We start from the raw sequence: 22,763 nt of genomic DNA on the forward strand, positions 1-22,763 counted from the left end.
TTTGTGCCGGTACCATACTGTCTTGATGATTACAGCTTTGTAATATAGCCTGAAGTCTGGGATTGTGATGCCTCCAGCTTAGTTTTCTTTTTCAGGATTGCTATGGCTCTTCAGGGTCTTTTCTGGTTCCACACAAATTTTAGGATTGTTTGTTCTAGCTCTGTGAAGAATGCTGGTGTTATTTTGATAGGGATTGCACTGAATGTGTAGATTGCTTTGGGTAGTATCGACATTTTAATAGTATTTGTTCTTTCAATCCATGAGCATGAACTGTTTTTCCATTTGTGTGTATGTGTGTCTCCAATTTCTTTCATAAGCTTTCTTTTCAGTGTATAGATTTTTCACTTCTTTGGTTAGATTTATTCCTAGGTATTTAGTGGTTTGCCCCCAGATGTTAAAAAAAAAAAAAATCTCAGTCACGGTTGAGAATCACTGGTCTAATCCTCCACCTTGTATTTTATATATCTCACATCCCCTGTCTATAAGGCCTAGTTAATTAATGATAATCTTCTTTGAAGTACACTGTACTTGCCGAAATACCCCTTGGGTTCCATCATCTAGTTAAATACAAAGGTAAGTATATTTAACAAGACAAAGAGTTTTGTTAAGAATGCACTCAAGACTTAAATCATAATTGAAAACCAAATGCATATTTTTCCCTATAAAATAAAACATCTCTAATGTCAACATGTGGCTTTACCTGATTCTTCTTGTTCATTCATGTCTTGAGGGTCAGAACCACTCCGGCTGCGACACTCTCTGTGCATTTTGGCTTTTCGGGTGGCCATTTCATCGTCGGCTGCCTCTCCACTCTCACCCTGGGAACACACATGTGTCGATACCTCTTATTCTGTGTTTCTCTCCCTCCTGGCACTGCTTTAGCTCAGGTGCGTCCCTATTTTCTGACTGCCTTCAATATCCCTGGCCCCAAACCAGTAGAGACCCCTGTGAAGGCTGACCAAGTATTCTCACAATACACTATCCCACTTGTTTTTGCTATATAGCAGCACTCGGAGGTGGAGGGGGAGGGCACAGGGAGGGCTGATAAGAGCAGGCAAAAGACCCCTGGAATCACAGAGACCAAATATGAAGCAGACAAAGCTCGGCTTAGGCATCAACAGCCTCTAATATGCAAAGAGTGGGACTTTTTCTAGATAACCATGGAGAAAATATATTATTGTGTTATAGTGATAACATATATAGTCTAATATATAATATATAGTGGTAACTAACCAAATGTTTTCTGCCATGGTAAAAACCATAAAGCCTACCAACTTTTTTTTTTAAATTTTTTTTTTTTAACATTTATTTACTTTTGAGACAGAGAGAGACAGAGCATGAATGGGGGAGGGTCAGAGAGAGAGAGAGGGAGACACAGAATCCGAAACAGGCTCCAGGCTCTGAGCTGTCAGCACAGAACCCGACGTGGGGCTCGAACTCACAAACCGTGAGATCATGACCTGAGCCGAAGTCAGATGCTTAACCAACTGAGCCACCCAGGTGCCCCCCAACTTTTTTTTTAAAGCTTTTGGGGAACCTGAAGATTTGTTTCTTTCTGATAGTCATGGCTGTATATCAACTTTATAAGACCAATACTTCTTTTTTTAAAAAAATTTTAAATGTTTATTTATTTTTGAGACAGAGAGAGACAGAGCATGAGTGAGGGAGTGGCAGAGAGAGAGGGAGACACAGAATGTGAAGCAGGCTCCAGGCTCTGAGCTGTCAGCACAGAGCCTGACGTGGGGCTCGAACTCGTCAACTGTGAGATCATGACTTGAGCCGAAGTTGGACGCTCAACTGAATGAGCCACCCAGGTGCCCCCTTCTTCTTCTTTTTTTTTTTTTAAAGGTCTATTTATTTATTTTCAGAGAGAGAGAGAGAGAGAGAGAGAGAGAGAGAGAGAGCGCGCGCAGGGGAGGGGCAGAGAGGGAGAGACAGAGAATCCCAAACAGGCTCGGCACCATCAGTGTAGAACCTGATTTGGGGCTCAAATCCACGAACCATGGGATCATGACCTGAGCCCAGATCAAGTCAGACACTTGACTGGCTGAGTCACCCAGGTGCCCCCGTAAAGTCTACCAGCTTAACCACTTTCAAGTCTACAGTAGTGTTACCTCTACGTGCCTCGTTGTGCAACGGATCTCTAGAACTGTTTCCTCCTACAAAACTGAAACTCTATACGCAATCAAAAAGAACTCCCCCTATAGCACCCCCCTCCCCGTCCCTGTCCCCTGGCAACCACCATTCCACTTTCTGTTTCTAAGAGTTTGACCACTCTAGGTACCTCACGGAAGTGGAATCATGCAGCATTTGTCCTTTTGCGACTGGCTTATTTCACTTAGGATAATGTCGTCAAGGTTCAGCTACACTGTAGTATGACAGGATTTCCTTCTTTTTTTGAAAGCCTGAACACCATTCCGTTATATGTATACATCACCTTTTCATTCATGGATGGACATGCTTCTCTTGACAATTAAGTTAGTTTCTACATTTAGCATTTTGGCCTTGTAAGACCTTCATAACCTGATCCCTGGTCTTTTTAGCCTTTGCTTACCCACCACAGAGCCTGTGTTCCAGCTTGGAGCAGGAACCTGGAACTACATGTGCTTCCCTGAACAAGCCAAGTCTTTTCATGTCTCCCTGCTGCCTCCTCTGCCAGAAATGCTTCCCCCGTGTTGTCTAACAAATCCTATACACCCTTCATGACCCATCTGTCCGCTTCCCTGTTCTGCCTGCGTCCTAGCCCTAAATCTTCCTTCTCTCTCCTCCCAGAGCACTTTGTGGATAGCTTGATAATGACTCTTACTGAATACTCATTGTTCGTGGCCCCTGACTTTTTCCTGGTGCTGACTCCATTCTTAACAAGGGGCCTGGCACCAGGAGATGCTCAGTAAGCCCTGAGCATCTTGTCCCCAACCCAAATGATCTAAGGTAGTTTCTGGCGACATAGACCATAAATGGTGCTGGATGATTGGGTTTGGTGCTTGATAAACAAGTAACACTCTACCCTTATAAGGATTTTCTTCTTTTTCTTGGTAGTGCTTATGCCCAAGGTGTTGTTTCTTTGCACATTGGGCTTCTCGGCACTCTTTGCTGATGTCCCAGGGCTGGGGTTTCGTGTACTCCACCGCCTGCCACCAAACAACTCCACGGCGTGAGCCAAAGTTGGGCCTTCGTACCGTCCATCTTCCTGTAAAAGAATCACATTCTGAACACTTAAAGGAACAGCAAGCAATGGGGAAGTATATATATGAATGGCTTCTAGTAAATTCCCAGAGGTGGAGGAGCACAGGCAGTTACTGAAGACTAGTGACCTGGCCACCCAAGTGGTTCTGTTTTCTAACCATCAGGACTCTCTGTTGGGAATTTCATCATATCCTCTGTTGTCCTGGTCACATCCCTGCTGAGTTCCAGTAAGTGATGTGCTTCAAGGGGGCCACATTCAAGTGGGATTAAAAAAACTTTTCCTTCCCAGTTTCAGAGGTTACATTCCAGAATGTAGGAACATTCACGAAGATGCATTTTGCATTTTAGGGCTCTGGAGGACTTAAGGTGTGTGTGTGTGTGTGTGTGTGTGTGTGTGTGTGTGTGTGTGAATCTACTTAAATAAAACCCAGTTCTATTTGTATTGCATCATTCCAGGTTTTGTTTTTTCTAGTTTGATGGTTGGGACAGTTTGATTTGAAATATAGAGTATGTGGCATATGTGAAATTTACTTTGGAGGGCTCTGGGGAGATAACCACAGAGAAAATATATTATTAAATAGTTGGTGCACACCTGAAAGTAATGTAACATCATGTATCAATTATTATACCTCAGTAAAATAAATATAAATAAATAAATAAATAAATAAATAAAATAGTTGGGCTGCTGTCCTCTTGAGTGACTGATACCCAAGACTAGAGAGCCCAGGGGACTCTACATCACGCATATTATGATGCTATGAGCAGTGAAAAGATACTTAAGGGGCATGCAATGCTTTGCAATAGCTCCTTCTCATAAGATAACACCATGCAAATGAGCTGAATAGCAGCAGAGATTAATTAACTAAATAATGGTCAACAATTCTCTCTGTAAGTAAGGAGGCTCAGTGAATAAAACTACAAAAAGTCACATATGAATTAAAGACAATATGGATGATATTTCACAGGTTGTATAAAATGGACATTTCAGAATTAATTTCCATGTACTGTTTTTACTTTCCACAAACTTTTAAGGCCAGCCCTCCTTTGCAATTCCAAAGAAGTTCTTGTGAATACATTTTGCTTTGTTGTAGACACTATGTAAATAACAAAGTCTTTGTGTGTGTGCTTGGTCCTTTACCCTAACATTCAATAACTATTTGATTTTATGACTTGAGTTGTGACCTCCCACTTCCTGCATCCTGTTATGGATCCCAGGATGCTGAGTAACTTGAATGCTTAACGTGGGATATCTTTTGGTGATCTCTCATGGTGGATATCTGGGATTTATGCCTGTCCATTAATCATTTCTCTTTTCTCTGACCATACCCCAGTTTTACTTTATCTCTTTTCCTCTGGATACAGTCTTGAATCTATGAAAAGGTGAAACATCCTCCCTTGACCAATGGTTGGCATAAGATCCAAATAAGCCAATCAGAATCTCCCTCCCTGGAAAATGAATCTTGAATACAGTGATACTGAGAATGAAAATGGCTGGAGATCATTGTTTCTTGTTGCAGTCCTGCTCAAGATAGTCCCTGTGAATAAGTCACTACAATTAACTTCAAAGTGGAATAAACATTTCATGACACAATTTCATAAATAAATTTTACCTACGTTATTGAATTAACTACCTAATCCTTTGTAGAAGTTTTATTTTTTCTATTTATGGGTTTTAACTAACACATCTTTAAAAATTTAATAGACTCCTTCCTTAAAATGTAAAACTTCTGCCCTGGGAAAGACATTGTCAAGAGAATTAGAAGACAAGTCACAGATTGGGAGAAAATGTTTGCAAAAGAAACATCTGATAAAGAATGGTTATCCAGGGGAGCCTGGGTGGCTCAGTCGGTTAAGCGTCCGACTCTTGATTTTGGCTCAGGTCATGATCTCATGGCTTGTTGGTTCGAGCCCTGCATCAGGCTCTGTGGTGACAATGTGGAACCTGTCTGAGATTCTTTCTCTCTTCCTCTTTGTTCCTCCCCACTTGTGCTCTCTCTCTCTCACTCTCAAAATAAATAAATAAACTTAAAAAAATGGCTATCCCAAATACACAGTGAGAACTTAAAACTCAACAATAAGAAAACAAATAACCCAATGAAAAAATAGTCCAAAGACCTCAACAGACACCTCACCAAAGAAGGGATAAAGATGGCAAATAAACACATGAAAAGATATTCCACATCATGTACCATCAGGAAACTGCAAACTAAAAGGAGACACCACTCCACACCTGGCCAAACTCCCGAACACTGACCACACCAAATGCTGATGGGGATGTGGAGTAACAGGAACAAGAATTCATTCTACTGAGAATGCAACATGGCATAGTCACTTCGGAAGGCAGCGCAGCAGCACCTTACAAAAGTAAACATTCTCTTAAGATACGCTCCAGCAATCACACTCCTTGGTATTTACCCAAAACAGTTGAAAACTTCAGTCCACACAGAAACCTGAACATGAACATTTACAGCAGCTAGCTTTACTCATAATTGCCACAACTTGGAAGCAACCAAGATGTCCTTCAGTAGGTAAATGGATAAATAAACTATGGTACATCCACACACTGGAGTATTATTCAGCAATAAAAAGAAATGAGCATGGGAAGACATGCAAGAATCCTCTTATTTTAATAATTTTTTTGAAAGTTTGTTTATTTTGAGAAAGAGAGTGCTAGCAGGGGAGGGGGGGAGAGACAGAGAGACAGAGAGAGAGAGAGAAAGAGAGAGAGAGAGAGAGAATCCCAAGCAGACTCTGCAGGGTCAGCACAGAGCCTGACATGGGCTCAAACTCATGAAACTGTGAGATAATGGCGTGAGAGAAATCAAGAGTCTGACGCTTAACCGACTGAGCCCCCCGGGTGCCCTGACATGCAAGAATCTTAAATGAATATTACTAAGTGAAAGGAGCCAACCTGAGAAGGTTACATATTGTATGAGTCCAACTATATGATGTTCTAGAAGAGGCAAAACTATGGAGACAATAAAAAGATAAGTGGTTGCAGGGGCAGGGTGGAGGATGAGGTAGGGTGGGAGGAAGAGATGAACAGGTAGAGCACAGAGAATTTTTAGGGTAGTTAAAATACTCCATGTGATAGTATAATTATGAATATATGCCATTACATTGTTGTACAAACCTAAACAATGAACTCTAAGGTAAACTGTGGATTTGGGATGATTATGATATATCAATGCAGATTCATCCTTTGTAAAAAAATGTACCATTCTGGTGAGTGATGCTGACAATGGGACATGGGTGGGGGGCAGGAGGTTTATGGGAAATCTCTGTACATTCCTCTCAATTTTATTGTAAACTTAGCACTGCTCTAAAAAAAGAAAATCTTTAATAAAAAAAAATTTAATAGACCCATATCATGTACGTATAAAAGAATCAGCCTCCAATGCGTTGGTATTTCTAAATTCAGAACATCCTAACATGGGTCAAGCTTTACCCTTAATAGAAATATTTTAGGCCTGGAAAAGGCAGATGCCTTTGTTTAATCTTTAAAGGAGACTTTCTGGGAAGCAAAATATAGTTTGACTCTTTCTTGTATTTTGTACAAACAAAAACTTGATTGGGATGGGTGAAGGATATACCTTCTCTTTTTAATTTGGAAGAAGAGCTATTGTGAGTGAAGATACATTCTCAGTTTTAGAAAAAAGTTACTTTCAGATACGAGAGTATTCTAATACTAGTAAATGTAAAGTGATCTAATGAAAATTGTAACAGGAGGTAAAGCAAAAGACAAGAAATTGTGATACTTGTAATGAAGCCTTAGGAATACAGGAAAATAAAAGAAGTTCATGTGGATATTAGGATTAGGAAGCTGATTCCTTAAAAATTATACATGCACTTTTGCCTCTTGGCATTATCTTTGTATATGATATTTTAAGTACTGTTAAATGTATCTAATCCTTTGAATAAATCCTCCCCCCCCACCCCAGAAGATAGCAAGAATCTATTTCTGTTGCTTACAACCAAATTGTACCTGATACCCCTGTTTTGACCTTCTCAGCTTCCCAGAGATCTTTCCAAATACCCAGGATTATGGGTTCTCAGCTCTGCCTGGGTAAGCTCAAGCCAAAACTCATGAAACCAGTCTTTCTCCTATACCTCACATCAAATCTCTCGCAGCTTACTTTCTTTTATTTTCCTGTATTCCTAGGCTGTATTATAAAGGTTACTATTTCTTCTTTTTTTTCCTTTATCTCTTGTTAGTATTTCCATTTGATCAAATGCATTTACTAGTACTAAACTACTTCTATTTGAAAGAAGCTTCACACACTCATCACACAAGAAGACTCTGATGTCATGAAAATTACATTCTACATAAGCCCTTTCCAAACTGGGGAGAAAGAAGTACTCTTACAGGGCTGTTAATAGAAGTTTGGAAGAACCCGAGACTGTTCATAAATTTCTTTAACTTACAGGTACATTTAAACCCATTTCTTTTGTACCTTAGGACTTCTCAAGAGCCTTAAGTGTGCTAAGAGGTATTATAAATCACCAAGAGGGACATTTAACATGATGCCTATTTGACTTTTTGTTCTTAAAATACCAACTTGGATCTTTTTGATGTTCTCTGAGACAATTTGGGAGCTGGTCTACAAGATGGGAAAATAATCAGTCGCTGAGTTTGTTTCACTTAATAAAAATCCTGAGTGTCTGTTTCTGAGAAATGTTGCCTTGTCTTCCTGGGCGGCTCATGCAGAACAATGTTTTGAGGCAGACCATCACCTGTTTTCAGAAGTGACTGAAGTAGATGGAGCCGTTCTGCCATTACACCGTAACGGCTTGTTCCCATGCAGTGGTGGAGGAGTGGGGGCTGCAGGGAAGGGAGGGGTGCTGCTGTGTGTGCAACTGGGAAGGGCTGAGTTGGCTCCAGGTCACTTCCTGTCTCTGCTCCAGCCGTGCCTCTTACCTCTTCTGCTGTTTCTGGTCTCAGCTGGTGCCTTCTTCAGCAAAAACTGAAGGCTGCCAGGGTGAATGAGAGACCAAGTACACCCTAGGTGTTCATTCAGCTACTTTATGCTGGAAGATGGGAAAGGAAACAAATGGAGCAAATAAACCACATCGCCAGCCGCTTTGTGACAGTGAGTGTAACTGAGCTCAGAGACTTTGGTTTGTGTCCAGGTTGAATGGATTTGCATGACTGTGGAAATGACGAATGATTATAATTAAAAATCAACATTTACCTGGGGCGCCTGGGTGGCTCAGTCGGTTAAGCGTCCGACTTCAGCTCAGGTCATGATCTCACAGTCTGTGAGTTCAAGCCCTGCATCAGGCTCTGTGCTGACAGCTCAGAGTCCGGAGCCTGCTTTGGATTCTGTGTCTCCCCCCTCTCTGCCCCTCCCATGCTCATGCTCTGTCTCTCTGTCTCTCTCTCTCTCTCAGTAATAAGTAAATGCTAAAAAAAAAAAAAAATTGAAAAGAAATCAACATTTACAATAGCCCCTGAAGACTTCTTTTTTTCCAAGCAGTTGACTGCACTGGACTCTCCCTGTGGAGTGGACAGGAAGCAGGTATCTTGGTTTCTACTTTAAGATGAATTAACTGAAATAGGCTTTGTGCTGTGCAGTATTAGCATAATCGTGTACATAGGCCTATATGCTTATTAATCAATTAATCCATTAGTTGTTCAGGATATGATCTCCACTCATCAGTATTGCATGAATGTGGGTAAAGGAGAAAAAGGGAGCATTATATAAATACACATACACACATATATATGTGCATCTCTACTAACAGCCCAGGGGAAAATGTCTCTACTTGTCAGAAACATGTTAGGACTGTGACAAGTACATGAAATCAGTCATTTGAGTAATTTCAGCCATGGTTCTATTTGTTCTGTGACACTAGTAAAAAAAGATAATTTTTTTTTTTTTTTTGCCAAAAACGATGGAAAAGCATAACAAAGAGAAACTGAATGCTTTTTGGGACGCCTGGGTGGCTCACTTGGTTAAGCGGCCGACTTCGGCTCAGGTCACGATCTCGCGGTCCGTGAGTTCGAGCCCCGCGTCGGGCTCTGGGCTAATGGCTCAGAGCCTGGAGCCTGCTTCCGATTCTGTGTCTCCCTCTCTCTCTGCCCCTCCCCCATTCATGCTCTGTCTCTCTCTGTCTCAAAAATAAATAAAACGTTAAAAAAATTTTTTTTAAAAAGAAAAACTGAATGCTTTGATACAACTCATTTGGAAACGCCATCAATAGTGTCCTGTCCCCTTGTGGCAGGGTTTTCCCGAGCAATCTGCCCTCTGTCTTCCAGGAGTATGCTATTCTGGTCTTTCCGGTCTCTTCTCACACCTCAGCCCAGTTCTGCCGCCACCCTTGGCTGGAGTGTTAAGTACCTGATAATTTTAGGGTTAGTGAGAAACACACTCACTTTAAGCAGCTGACTGTGAGAAGCTGTCTCCTCAGGGCTGTGCCAATATAAACCTGGTGAGGAAGAACTTCATTAAAGCTCAGAGGTGCTACAGTGAGGCAGCAGGACACAGTGAATTAATGCTCCGAGAGTCACCTAGCATATTAGGTGATGGGGCAGGATTTCAATTTCCAAAGTGAAGGTTTCCAATGTATCAGCTGGTCCGTAATTAATTATAAAAGCGTTCACACCATAATGCTGTCGATGGAAACTTTGAGTAAGCGAATATGCTTATATTAACTGGTTTCTTTGCTGTGAGAAGTACAATGACCGCAGTCTCTATTTTCATACAAAATGTTAACTGGACCTAATAAAAGCCACACACTATTCTTTATACATTAGGAACTGGCATTAACGACTTGACACATATTAACTCAGTCAAACCCCACAGCCGCTCTAACAATGGGTATTGCTATCATTCTCATTTTATAGATAAGAAACCAAGGCACAGAAAGGTAAAGTCAAAGGTGCCCTGTATCACTGAGGTAGTAAATGACAGAGAGTGAGAATGAACCCTGGTGGTCCAAGTGTGGCTTTGCAAGATTAATGACTTGAGAATTAGGGGAGTGAGGAGAGAGGGACGGCTACACCCCTACCTGATAGAGGCTGACGTACTGTTTCCGCAGCCACTGCTGTCTCTGGTCAGGGAACTTCCTCATCTTCCTCACGGCTCTCGTGAGTTCCAGCAATCCACTGAAGAGCATCTTAGCTGTGTGCCTGGGTGCCACAAAGTGCAATAATCTATTGTCCGTGGTCTGGAGCCCATAGAGCAGCGTCACGCCAGTCTCTGAGAGAAACATGCTACCCAGTTTGTTCTGAACACACACAGTGTGTATATCGATGCTAGGGTGTCCCATGTACACAGCTTTTGCTGAGAACAGATCCAAGACCCCCTCTGCCAGGCCACTTAGTCCAGCATTGCCCAGTAACGGGAATTTGCCAGGCTCAGACGTGTTACTAAGCACACCGAGTTTTGCTTTAGCACTGGCCAGGGAAGCAGTGGTGGGCTTTGTCCAGGTCAAGGTGCTGTTGTCAGGCTGAAGCTGGAGGAAGCATCGGGCAGAGAGGTGCGTGTCCTGGTCATAGTGGATGACAGTGGCCCCCTGCAGCAGGAACTGGTGCACATCGGCTCGGATGGACAGCACGTACCATGGGATTAGCTCTGTCCCATGGTCAAAGGCCTTCTGTGGCTCTTCTGATCCATGAGCGTCCCATTCTTTGGATTTCTCAAAGATGTCATTTTCAGAATCTAACAGGTCTCCAATGATAAACCTAATGGAAAAAGATACAAATTTGATCTGTCTTGTAATCAGAAGTGAGAACACCACAAAGCCTTTTGCTGACACTGGACATCATTTTTCACTCCACTGTAAGTTCAAATTAGCATAGGAAATATAAAATGCTAAAGGTCAGAGTAAACTTTTTATAGCTGTATTCTAAAACCATGTATTTAGCAGTATGTCTGTAGGCATAAGGAAAGGAACTACTATAAGTTCTTGTATTTTTAATATCAACAATCTTCATTATGTATTAGTTTCCCCTCTTGTGTCAGGAACTGTTAAATACATTACATACTTTTTTTTTTTTTTTTTTTTTTTTGAGAGAGAGAGAGAGGGAGGGTGGTGAAGGGCAGAGGGAGAGAGAGAGAGAATCTTAAGCAGGCTCCATGCTCAGTGTGGAGCTTGATGTAGGGCTTAATCCGATGACCCTGGGATCATGGCATGAGCTGAAATTAAGAGTCGGGCTCTCAACCAATTGAGCCACCCAGGTGCACTGTTATATACATTTTTGCACTTAATTTGACCTACTTGTGATGTAAGATTTTTTTTTCTTTTTAACCTATGAGGAAGCTGGGCTCAAAAGGGGTAGAATAACTCCCTCCAGGTCATCCAGCTCAGAAGAGGCCTACCCAAGGCAGGATTCTGCTCTGACTTGTCAGCCTGGGACCTTCCTCACTAAGTTCGACTGCCTTCTACTTGATCAGAACCAAATGTTGTGACCTGAACACAATGGGGCTAAAATAGGCAGAACAAGACTTACTACGTTGGCCTGAGAAGTGTCTCTGTTAAAAAATAAAGTACCATTAGTTCAAAGACACTTGGAAAATACAGCCATGGTGGCTAGATGAACAACAATAGTTCTCCTTGACTCAACCTTAGATTTTCATTGTGTGTGTGTGTGTGTGTGTGTGTGTGTGTGTGTGTGTGTGTGTATGCTCATGTATGTATACATGTGCACATAAAGGACTTGTCTGCTTGGAAAATTCAGCAAGTTGTCTTCCCTGAGTTGGGAATCTGGATTGTTAGGGCCAGAAGGATCTAGGGGGAAGGCAAGGGAGACCTTATTGCCTCCTTTGTATAGGATCACCTTTGTAGGAATGTGCCCAAGAGAGACTTGTTCTTTTTTTTTCAAAGCATGAAGAATTGTTATTAAGATCAAGGTTTCTGGGCCCCTGGATGCTCGGTCAGTTAGGTGGCTGACTCTTGATTTTGGCTCAGGTCATGCTCTCACGGTTCTTGGGATTGAGCCCCGCATCAGGCTCTGTGCTGACAGCATGGAGCCTGCTTGGGAATCTCTCTCTCCCTCTCTCTGCCCTTCCCCTGCTCACACTCTCTGTTTCTCTCTGAAAATAAATAAAATTAAAAAAAAAAAAGAATAGAGATTTAAAAAAAAAAGAAAAGATCAAGGTTTTTGCTGTTTGATCCATAGACATCACTTGCAAAGTGGTGGATAAAATTGAGAAGGAGCTGGTCCATACATCTCTGGGAAGGAACGTTCCCACTGACTTGAGGCACTTGGGCAGCCTACTGTGACTCCTGGCAGGGCAGGAGCAGTGGCACTGGGCTTCCTGGACTCTTGGTCTAGATCCTGGTCCCTGAGCAAGATCCCATTCCTGCTTTCAAATGGCAGGTTCTTCCTCCTTGCCTCCCATAAGTAGATATTCTTTTTTTTTTTTTTTTCAATATATGAAATTTATTGTCAAATTGGTTTCCATACAACACCCAGTGCTCATCCCAAAAGGTGCCCTCCTCAATACCCATCACCCACCCTCGTTTCCCTCCCACGCCCCATCAACCCTCAGTTTGTTCTCAGTTTTTAAGAGTCTCTTATGCTTTGGCTCTCTCCCACTCTAACCTCTTTTTTTTTTTTTTCCTTCCCTTCCCCCATGGGTTCCTGTTAAGTTTCTCAGGATCCACATAGGAGTGAAAACGTATGGTATCTGTCTTTCTCTGTATGGCTTATTTCACTTAGCATCACACTCTCCAGTTCCATCCACGTTGCTGCAAAGGGCCATATTTCATTCTTTCTCATTGCCACGTAGTACTCCATTGTGTATATAAACCACAATTTCTTTATCCATTCATCAGTTGATGGACATTTAGGCTCTAGTAGATATTCTTAAAAAAAGAAAATAAATCTACAAGAGATCTCACAAATCTGATAATCAGAATATCGTTTTCAGATAACACACACTGGAAACACTGGAAACAATCCAAATGTCGTATAAATAAAATTTGGTGGATTCATACAATGTAATGAATTGCACAGCAATGAAAACAAACAGGTAATAAATAGCTAGCACAATGCAACGACAGGGACATATCTTAAGCAAGACACACAACAATATATATTGTATGGTTATATTTGTGTAAATGTAAATTTCAAAACCAGGTAAAACTATACTATGTTATTTAGAAATGCACAGAGGGGTATAGTTATAAAGAAAAGCAGGAAGTAGCAGTGAATTTTAGTCTAGGGGAAAGGGTGACAAAATTGAGAAGGGAAACACACAGTTTCTGGTGCTGGGCAATGTTTCACTGTGGGCGGGAGTTATGCATGCATTGACTTGATGATTATCCAAATACATTCTTTTTTTTTTTTAAGTTTGTTTATTTATTTATTTATTTTGAGAGAGAGAGAGAGTACAAGCGGGGGGAAGGGCAGAGAGAGAGGGGGACAGAGGATCCAAAGAGAGCTTCATGCTGACAGCTTTGAGCCTGATGTGGGCCTCAAACTCACAAACCCTGAGATCACTACCTGAGCTGAAGTCGGACGCTCAACTGACTGAGCCACCCAGGTGCCCCCAAAATACACCAGTTTTTTTTTTTAACTTTTAACTTTAGAATAATTTTAGATTTGTGGAAAAATTTCAAAAACAGTAGATCCCACATTTGGTTTTCCCTGTTATGATCATCTTATTGGGATGGTATGTTTGACACAATTCATAATCCAATACTGATTCATTATTATTAATTGACGTCCATACTCCATAGAGTTCCTTAGTTTCTTTCCCCCCCATGTCCTTTTTCTTTTCCAGGATTCTATTCAAGATTCCATATTACATTTAGTTGTCATGCTTCTATAAGGCTCTTCTTACATATGACAGTTTCTTACACTTCCCTTGTTTTTAATGATCTTGACAGTTCTGAGGAGCACTGGTTAGGTATTTTGTAGAATGTCTCTCAATTAGAATTTGCCAGATATTTTTCTCATAATTAGACTGGGGCTAATTCCTCTGGGGAGGAAGCTCACTGGGCTAGAGAGTCATTCTCCTCACATCACAGCCAGGGAACATACTATTAACATGATTTAACTGTTGATGTTGATCTGACTGAGGTTGTGTTGGTCATGTCCCACTGTAAAGTTATTCTTTATTATTATTTTTAATATAATTTATTGTCAAACTGGCTAACATACAGTGTGTACAGCGTGCTCTTGGTTTTGGGGGTAGATTCCTGTGATTCATCGCTTACATACAACACCCAGCGCTCATCCCAACAAGCACCCACCTCAATGACATTTTTAAAACTCCTTTCCACATTGTCCTCTTTGGAAGGAAGTCCACATGCACATGTAAAGGGTAGAAAGTTATTTTCTACCTCTTCAAGGGCAGAATATCTACATAGGTTTTTTGGAATTCTTCTGCGTGGGAGATTTGTCTCTTCTCTCCCATCTGTTTATTTATCATTTACGTATATGGGTTCATGAATATTTATTTAATATTTTAGTTTATAATCTAATTCTACTTCATTTTGTAGCTCGAATTGTCCCAGCTTTGGCCATCAGAAGCTTTCTTAGTTGGCTCTTGTATTCCTTTGAAGTTTATTGTACTTCCTTTGTTTGTTTTTAGCACTTCTTTACTTTCCGGTACAACAAAATGCCCCAGGCTCATCTTTTGTATTTCCTGCCCTAGCTCTAGGATCAGCCATTTCTCTAAGGAACTTTGCTTTCTTTTATTGAAGAATGTTATTAGAAATCAAGATTTGCGTGCTAGCTGCAAACACACCCTATTTTATGTACTTAAAAATTTTTTTAAATTAAAATCTTTAAAATATTTTATTTATTTATTTATTTATTTATTTATTTATTTATTTATTTGGCTAACATACCGTGTATACAGTGTGCTCTTGGTTTTGGAGGTAGATTCACGTGATTCATCGCTTACATACAACACCCAGTGCTCATCCCAACAAGTGCCCTCCGCAATGCCCATCACCCATTTCCCCCTCTCCCCCAGCGTCCCCCTCCATTCCCCAACCCCCGCCCCATCAACCCTCAGTTTGTTCTCTGTATTTAAGAGTCTCTTATGATTTGCCTCCCTCCCTCTCTGTTTGTAACTATTAAAAAAAATTTTTTTAATGTTTATTTTTGAGAGAGAGAGAGAGACAGCATGAGCAGGGGAGGGGCAGAGAGAGAGGGAGACACAGAATCTGAAGCAGGCTCCAGACTTTTAGCTGTCAGCATAGAGCCCAATGTGGGGCTTGAACTCAGGAACCGCGAGATCACGACCTGAGCCAAAGTCAGATGTTTAACTGACTGAGCCACCCAGGCACCCTTTATGTACTTTTCTTAATGTTGCATTTAATGATAAAAAGTGAAGAAACAAAAAGAAAATCCTTTATGTCTAGCCTAGCTTGATTCCTCTGAAACTGCCATCAAGAACAATGGAAAACCAATATTTATTTATGTCCTCGTCTACAATGCTTATGCTCATGGTTCATACACATAGAATGGTGGTTAGGAACATGCCGTCTATAGTCACTGTGGGTTTAATGTTTAGCTCTGCCACCTATCTGCTGTGTGACCTGGTCAAATCATTCAACCTCACTTTACTTATCTGTTAATGGCAAAAAGACAATGCTCATTTCACAGAGCAGGTGAGGCTCAAATAAGAGTACTTGCAAAGAAAGCACTTAGAGCTGTGTCTGGCTCAGTAAAGTACACCACTATAATTAAATATAGGAAGACCAAGATTTCATTCTTCCTGCTTCTCCTTTCCCCACCTTCCTTTTCTCTACACTAAATGGGCCCAACTATTGCTCTAGAGGGGTTTTCTTTAGGGCCACATGCAAGCTCTTTTATCTTTTTATTTCCTTTCTCTGGGATCATTTTCACATTCTCCAGGTCACACTTCTGGTTTTTGTTGTTTTTTTTAAGAGCAGAAAGGATTCAATTGGTGTCTGTACCCATAAAGTACAACTTATGCTAATTTGGACATATAACTTCTGATTTTAATTGAGCAAAACAAATAGTGTCTCCCATATTCCATTTAATTCGAGTTCTGAGCTAAACCAAGTATTTGCAGTGAAAAACTGCAAGTATTACAAAAAAACAGCATCTGGGGGTGCCTGGTTAAGCGTCCCACTTCAGCTCAGGTCATGATCTCTCGGTTCGTGAGTTCGAGCCCCGTGTTGGACTCTGTGCGGACGGCTTAGAGCCTGGAGCCTGCTTCTGATTCTGTGTCCCCCTCTCTGTTCCTCCCCCACTGGTGCTACTGTCTCCCTCTCTCTCACAAATAAATAAACATTTAAAAAAAAAACATACACACACACAAAAAAAACCCAGTGTCTGGAAAGAAAACTGTGCAGCTTTTCTGGAGCCTGTTTTCTGCTGCTCAGAGCTAATGTAAACTGGGAGCGAGAGACACTGTCTTTCTTAGCATCAGTTTCTATTTTTGAACACAAAAAGGACTAATGCTGAGTGTTAACAGTTACATTAAAAAGCCTAAGATAATGCCTAAGAGAAAAGTGACAATTGTTTTGGTAATGAAATAAGTTCATTTCAAGACAGAAACTAGAGGCTTTGTCTCTTAGATCTTACGGTGGATGTTCTGCACTTCTGTGCCTGATTCTCTTAGGAGACAAATCCCTGTGGGTTTACGAGGAGGAGTTGGTGGCATTTAAAGGGTTATTTAGGGACCAAATAACATAATCAAAGATCAAAGATGTGATTTACCAGCAAAGAAGCTACTTTGTCAAACTTAGGTCATATGCCCTAAGAAGAAGACCACGGAGTGAAACAGAAGGAAAGTGTGTATCTGAACCCCCTGGAGAAGTTCCACAGAGTCAGTCAGTTAGAAACCATAAATTGACAAATAAATATTTTTCTAAAGTTCCCTAATGAAAATCTTATATGTGGGGACAAGTAGGCTATTAATCAACTTGGTTAGGCATTCTTAAAAATGTTTATTTATTTATTTTGAGAGAGACCGAGAGAGAGAGCAGGGGAGAGGCAGAGAGAGAAGGGAGAAATAGAATCCCAAACAGGCCCCACCTTGTCAGCACAGAGCCCGATGCGGGGGCTCCACCTCTCCAAGCATGACATCATGACCTGAGCGAAATCAGGAGTCGGATGCTTAACCGACTGAAGCCACCCAGGCGCCCCAACCTAGTTATGTATTTTCTTAATAACTATTCATTACTTCCTACAACGTTATTATGATTACAGGACCATGATTCATCATGATTTGGAGCCAGCCTGCCTGAGGTTAAATCCTGGCCCTGGGAGGTATAAGATCCTGAGTAAAACGGAACTATTGTGAGGATTACATAATGTGATATATGTGAAATATTTAGGACAGTGTTTGCTCAAATGTAGGCTCTTAATAAATAACAGCATGTTAAATATTACTAATATTATTATTGTCCGGATTACATGTGCAAAGTCAATATTCTAGAATGTAACCACCAAACAAACATTGCTTCACTGTGGAAATGGTGTCCAAATTTCAAGTTGGGATTCAAGTGATAAACTAGCTTGAACTGAATGTCGTGCAGACAGTGGGAAATGGCTTTCTTTGTTATAGGTCACAGAAGTAGGACTGGTCTTGGGTGCTGGCTGAGGAGACAGGAAGAGAGAGAGAGAGACAGAGAGGGTCCCAGGTATGCCCAGCAAAGCCAAGGGTGGTGTAGGGGAGACCATGTTAGGGTCTGGGCTGGCCTGAAGCAGTCAACTATATGTAAAGGATGTTATGAGGTGGGTGTTTGTAAGATTGAGACTGGTCTATACCATCTTCTGTGGAGAATAACTGGTTTCCTGTCATTTTATTATTTTGTGTCTGCACATTGAGAGTGCGTGTGTGAGTGTGTGTGTGTGTGTGTGTGTGTTTCTCAGATACTGTACTTCTTTCTGCTCAGCTTTCTTATTTTCTATCCCTGTGGGATTGGATAATCTTCCAGGCAAGTCTCAAGGAGGCAGTTGGAGTAGGAGGGCACAGAATTCAGCTCTCTCCAGTAAGGAAGGGGAGCATGACTGAGGGGTGGTCCTAAAATGGTGACTGCTGCCAAGTGCCCACACCTAAGTGTCAGGCCCCCAGATGCCCTGGCTTGGCACTGAAGGGTGTGATGGCAGCCGTGGCCCGATAATCCCATCTATGTGGCATTTACAGTGTAAAAGTGCTTATCTCACAAAATCCTTACAACAGCTCTATAAAGCAGTATGGCCATCCCTATTTTAGATGACAAAACCAAGGCTTAGTGAGATGAAGTCACCTACCCAGGTGACATAAATAGAGAGTGCTGGCAATGCGACTGCAAAATTTGAGTTCTTAATCATCTCAAGCAGTCTCCATTCTAAGGTTCTGTCTGAACTCATTATCTACTTATATCCAATTTCTTCAAATGTACAAATTCTTCTTAAGCTGCGGCATCTTTTTTTTTAATATTTATTTTTGAGAGAGAGAGAGAGAGAGAGAGAGAGAACAGGGAAGGGGCAGAGAGAGAGGGAGACACAGAATCTGAAGCAGGCTCCAGACTCTGAGCTGTCAGCGCAGAGCCCGACGTGGGGCTCGAACTCATGAGCTGTGAGATTATGACCTGAGCCAGTCAGCTGCCCAACTGACTGAGCCACCCAGGTGCCCCTGCAGCATCTTTTTTTTTTAACTTTTTTTTTTAATGTTTATTTATTTTTGAGAGACAAGAATGAGCAGGGGAGGGGCAGAAGGAGAGGGAGACACAGAATCTGAAGCAGCTCCAGGCTCTGAGAGTTAGCACAGAGCCTGACATGGGGGTCGAACCCACAAACTGTGAGATCATGACCTGAGCTGAAGTCAGACTCAACTGACTGAGCCACCTAGGCACCCCTAAGCTGCAGCATCTTAAAGAGGGGCAACAATATTAAGACCTTGCAGGTCCTATATGACTACACAATCTTCTTACACATCTTACTAGAGAGGGAGAGAGAGAGAGAGAGAGAGAGAGAGAGAGAGAGAGAGAGAGAGAGAATCTTAAGCAGGCTTCACATTCAGGAAGGAGTCCGATGTGGGCCTCAATCCCACAACTCTAGGATCATGACCTGAACCAAAATCAAGAGTCATATTCTCAACCGACCAAGCCACCCAAGCTCCTCACATCTTAATATTCTTAATTTCCATTTTCCTGCAATGGTATCACATGCTTCTCTTATGCCTCCATGACTTACACAAACTCACAAGACAAAACTCTTTATTCTCCGTGCTGGTAAATTTAAAAAAATCATCACTTTTTTAAATTTTATTTTATTTTAGAGAGAGAGAGAGAGAGAGAGAGAGAGAGAGAGAGAGAGAATGTGAGCAGGGGAGAGGGGCAGAGGGAGAGAGAGAGAGAGGGAGAGAGAATCTTAAGAATCTCCACACTCAGGATGGAGCCTGATATGGACTCAATCCCATGATCCTGGGATCATGACCCGAGCCAAAATCAAGAGTCAGATGCTCAACTGACTGAACCATCTAGGCACCCCACAAAGTCTTTATTAATGAGTTTTATAGGTTGTATAAAATATAACTGGAGTGTTTTTTATAATTCAGATGTTCCCAATCTATAGGAACTAGAAATAAAAAGAAGCTGAGGTTAGCCCCTCTACAGTAACAAGAAATGCCTTGAACACTGCAGGAGAAAAGACCCTGTCTTGTACCGAAAATGTGGTCAGGCTTATGCCCCAGCTCTGTAGGCATCACATGGGCAAGTGACTCCATGGGCATCACTTCTTCATCTGTACAGGGGAGTTGGATGAGTTGACCCTAAAATTCCACTGACCTTTTGAGATTCTCTAAACCCTATTCCTTTCCTGCTGAGGACTTGAACTTTTTATAATCACTTTCCTGGGGTTTCTGTGAGTGCTTCAAATGGGTTTTCTGGCAGGAGTAGCTGGGAGATTTGAGAAAAATTATAAGAGAACTCTGCAGGCTGGGAGAAGCAATGACCATGAGATTGTCCCTTCTTTCTTTGATGTAAGTTTCACAGAGTTGATGGCTGCCACAGGAACAGGGCTAAAGGTTTATAGAGTCTTTGTTTTGGCCAAATCAACAACAAAGCATGGGTCCTATGGGTTTTGGGACCTGGAAATCCCTTTGCCACACACATCCCTGTGCTGGAAATTATAACATGGGGCTCTGGTTCAGGAATAGGTTCCCCAGGCTTGGCAGATGGTTCCAGGAACAGTGCTTGCTGATTTGGGTTCAGTGAATTCTATTAAACACCCCCACCCCCGGTTTTTGTGTTTGCTGGTTCTTTTCAGAGGAGCAGCCACTTGGGGTAAAACAAACTATTTCTGGTACTGAGTGACCTAGCTTTTAATGTGATTTTAACATGGCTTCAGAGGATATTTGCATTTTTGTGATTTTTTTCCCCTTCTAAGACTGCTTACCAGTAAAGGCTGGAAAATGGGAAGTGAAAGAGCAACATTCTTGGGATGTAGATGATAAAATGATTAGAAAGGGGACAAGAGAATAAGTAGAAAATTGGGAATGAAAATTTCTGGAGAGGTGGTTGGATGAAATAAGAAATGTATTACTTGAAGGAACTCCAGGCCAAAAAAACCATCAAAAAGATGTTAAGGGAAACTCAGAGGCTAAGTCTCTAAGGCTCAATCAAAGGCAGCATTCCTAAAAGTAGTTTAGAAAGGTTGACATCTTTAAGTGACACCTCCCACCCCTCCCCACATTGCCCCAAGAGAAGGTTGTTATAAAGAAGAGCCATCTGAAATTCATTATTTTATCTATTCAGGGATGATGTATCTCTCCTAGTAGGGTGTAACAAAGGAAAAGGCATGCTTCTTCTCTAAATCATCTGTCTGATTTTTCTTATAAATACCGTGAAACTTATCATGGATCATGACTGTCTCTTTCTTTTGGTCACTAAGAATTCTCAGAACAAAATTTAGTCACTGTAAAGACTGGATAGTACACACTTGATTATGTTTTACTCTTTCCTATCCTATTTCTCTTTTCCCTTAATATCATCAATTATTTATATTTATTCACTTTTTATTGTTTATTTATTTATTTTGAGAGAGAGAGAGCGTGAGAGAGAAAGAGCGGGGGGTGGAGAGAGAGGAAAAGAGAGAGGGAATCCCAAACAGGTTCCTTGCTGTCAGTACAGAGCCCAACATGGGGCTTGATCCCACAAACCATGAGATAATGACTTGAACCAAAAGCAAGAGTCAGATGCTTAACTGACTGAGCCACCCAGGTGCCCTTATTTATATTTATTCTTATAAGCATCTACAAAATCTTTCGTGAAAGGAGTTTAGTATATACCTAGATACCTATAAACACAGATAGGCAAGTAAAGGCAGATATAGATTAAGGACTTAAATGGCTATGAGATGCTTCCTGTGCAGACATGTGTTTATTTATCAACGGTCCTCTCTCTGCATATACATTGCTACTAATGTCGGCAACAGTTAGTGAGAAAACTTTCAAATAATCTTTGATTTGAGATAATTAAAAAACAAAAAACAACTGGTAGAAGCTACTTGTGAGACATTTGAGCTTTAGGGCCCAGACACTGTGGTAAGATTATTCTTTGAGCACTTGGGTCCTTTGGAGGAATCTGGAATACAGGTTTATCTCCTTAAAACATAACAGCATTAGAGATTCAGGCACAAAGCATTCATTTCTATGTTCACAACAGATTCTAAGGATTTAGCTCTATAAATCCAAAGAAATTATTTTCTGAAAACACTGTTGCCCTTCCCAGTATAGGCTCACACACACAGACACAACCAGAAAAGGCTTTGCAAAACAAACTACAAGGTCTTATAAATGCACACAATTGTATATAAGGACTCAAAGACAACTGCAAGGTATGACTCATGAGTACTGACTACAGATAAAATCTTCCATGGCAAAGATGTCAAAGCCAGTAGACAGGTTTTAGATGGGGCTAGAGGATTCCTCTAGCTGGACCAGGCTCTGCCATTTGAGTTAGACTTTCCCATGAACAAATGGCCTTGAAGAGGCACAATATATGCCCCAAGACCACTGATTTCTGAACTTGTCATGTAGTTGTGGGTACACATGTCTAGGTAGGCAGCAACGGCTGTAGATAAACAAGCAATTGGAACAACTGAACAGTTTTAAAGCTACAGATGCCACCTTGCAGAATCGTGTTTCTGGAAGTGAGATCTCTCTCTCTCTTTTAAAAATGTTTATTTATTCTTGAGAGAGAGAGGGAGAGGGTACGTGAGCAGGAGAGGGGCAGAGAGCAAGGGAGACAGAGGATCCCAAGCAGGCTCCAGGCTCTGAGTTGTCAGCACAGAGCCTATGTGGGACTTGAACCCATGGACCATGAGATCACTTCAGCCAAAATCAGACGCTTAACCAACTGAGCCACCCAGGCACCCAGAAATGAGATCTTTAAACAACCTGGCTTACAATCACCCAGAGGCTTAGGGGAGCTCCTAAAAAGACTGATTTCAGGGTGTCACTCCAGCCCTAATAAATCAGTGTATTTGACTTAAAAATATATTAATGCTTGTCCCTCTGCCCCACCCCATGATCAATAACAATTATTTTTTAAAGAAGCTATGAAATTAATAAATACCATGGTTCTAATCCTAAAACTTTATTTGTTGAATTTTTAGAAATGACAGGATAGCTCTAGCTTATTCTTTTTAAAGAGAT

General features: G+C 41.3%; 1 protein-coding gene across 4 annotated transcripts in view; it reads right to left on the reverse strand.

The window, feature by feature from the left end:
• The window catches only part of PLCE1 (phospholipase C epsilon 1), a 322,822-nt gene that overhangs the window by 71,027 nt on the left and 229,032 nt on the right, over positions 1 to 22,763 (reverse strand). For all 4 annotated transcript variants that reach the window (XM_078434608.2, XM_060641978.3, XM_060641977.3 and 1 more), the window contains exons 8-10: positions 10,198 to 10,873; positions 3,008 to 3,190; positions 701 to 818 (exon numbers count right to left, since the gene is read on the reverse strand). In XM_078434608.2, the coding sequence (XP_078290734.1) occupies positions 701 to 818; positions 3,008 to 3,190; positions 10,198 to 10,873 (977 nt within the window). The remainder of the gene's footprint in view (positions 1 to 700; positions 819 to 3,007; positions 3,191 to 10,197; positions 10,874 to 22,763) is intronic.

This window comes from Panthera onca, chromosome D2 (assembly GCF_046562875.1).
Source record: "Panthera onca isolate mPanOnc1 chromosome D2, mPanOnc1 haplotype 2, whole genome shotgun sequence".
NCBI lineage: Eukaryota > Metazoa > Chordata > Mammalia > Carnivora > Felidae > Panthera > Panthera onca.